This window comes from Sphaeroforma arctica (genome assembly GCF_001186125.1).
Source record: "Sphaeroforma arctica JP610 unplaced genomic scaffold supercont1.5855, whole genome shotgun sequence".
Taxonomy (NCBI): Eukaryota; class Ichthyosporea; order Ichthyophonida; genus Sphaeroforma; species Sphaeroforma arctica.
The window spans coordinates 497-1,827 of NW_014034703.1; the positions used below are offsets into that span (position 1 = coordinate 497).

Here is a 1,331-nt window from a genome sequence, read left to right on the forward strand (position 1 = left end):
ATATACAGGACTATTTACGTATACGTTTATGCGTACAAGTACTGGAGCATTCGATTGCTATGTACTGCCTGTTGAGAAGGTGTGTACGCTTTTAGTATGTGTGGATATCCGAGGTATATGGGGATTATATATACAGGACCATTTATGTATACGTTGACCATAAGTAGCGCAGTTCACAGCACATACACAGAGGTGCACACGTGCACACGGGCACAAGCGTACATACACACCTTCTGTACACAAACACACATACAAATACACCTGCGCCCGCACATTCTACAGCTGCCAGCCCACACCACACCTTGTTACGTCCGTATGGTTTCCGCTTCAGTAAATCTGGGGTGGGGGAGTCTGTGGCCAGTGCCAGGGAGGCTAAGGTGTCCATGATCAGATTGATCCACAACATTTGTATGGACGTGATAGGCGATTCGTTGATGATGCATGCGCCCAGAAAGGCCAGGAGGATGGCTACTACGTTCACGGTCAGTTGGAACTGGGTGGGTAGGCAGATGAGAGAGGGATACAGGGGCATGAGGATACGACAAATGGAGGATGGCTACTACGTTCACGGTCAGTTGAAACTGGGTAGGTAGGTAGATGAGAGAGCGATACAGGGGCATGATTATACGACGAATGAAGCCTGCACAGACGTGCCTGTGCCGAGGGGTTAGACAGGGGTGCGTGGGTGGTGGACAGATTTGCGATAATTAGGACCGGTCCCAGGGAGGCACAGATGTTTGGCCAATATACGTACACCTTCAGGTGAAACACCCTGGCGATATGTAAATGCTGAGAATGACACTATCGTTCTTTGCGAAGGACTGGCCCGGGAGAATGCAGTAGGTCATGCGCTACATGGTCTAGATACGCACACGCACGCGTTCACTTCGCCTGTAGACAACAACCCTGTTTGTGTACATATACACATCATATACTTCCAGAATGGCCAGGTATGCGTTGCACTCCTCCGAGTTATCCATCACTATTCTGGTACTGTATGTATACGTTTATATCAGCCATGACCAGGCCGCACTTGCCTGCAGGAAACCCGCTTATTTACGTACTAGAATACGTTTGCATCAGATATAGATGTACTGTACTCACCAGCTGCAAACACTTGATATTTACGTACGCGACCGATAAATATACTATACATACCTGCAGGAATTTGGAGACACTGTCGTACACATTGCGGCCCCACATTACGGCTTTCACAATTGAGTTGAAGTTGTCATCCATCAGAATAATGTCAGAGGCGTCCTTGGCCACTCTATAGGGGGTGCAGAGAGTTCTGTGAGTTTAACTTGTAATATGCGTGCAGAAGGCCTTTT

At 48.1% G+C, this 1,331-nt stretch overlaps 1 protein-coding gene across 1 annotated transcript; it reads right to left on the reverse strand.

Annotated features, from left to right (window-relative positions):
• Positions 1 to 301: 301 nt before the first annotated feature.
• SARC_15269 (hypothetical protein) lies at positions 302 to 493 on the reverse strand (the record flags this gene model as incomplete). Its single annotated transcript, XM_014290606.1, has 1 exon — positions 302 to 493. A coding segment is annotated over one exon (192 nt), but the record flags the coding sequence as incomplete, so codon positions are not given.
• Positions 494 to 1,331: the final 838 nt, after the last annotated feature.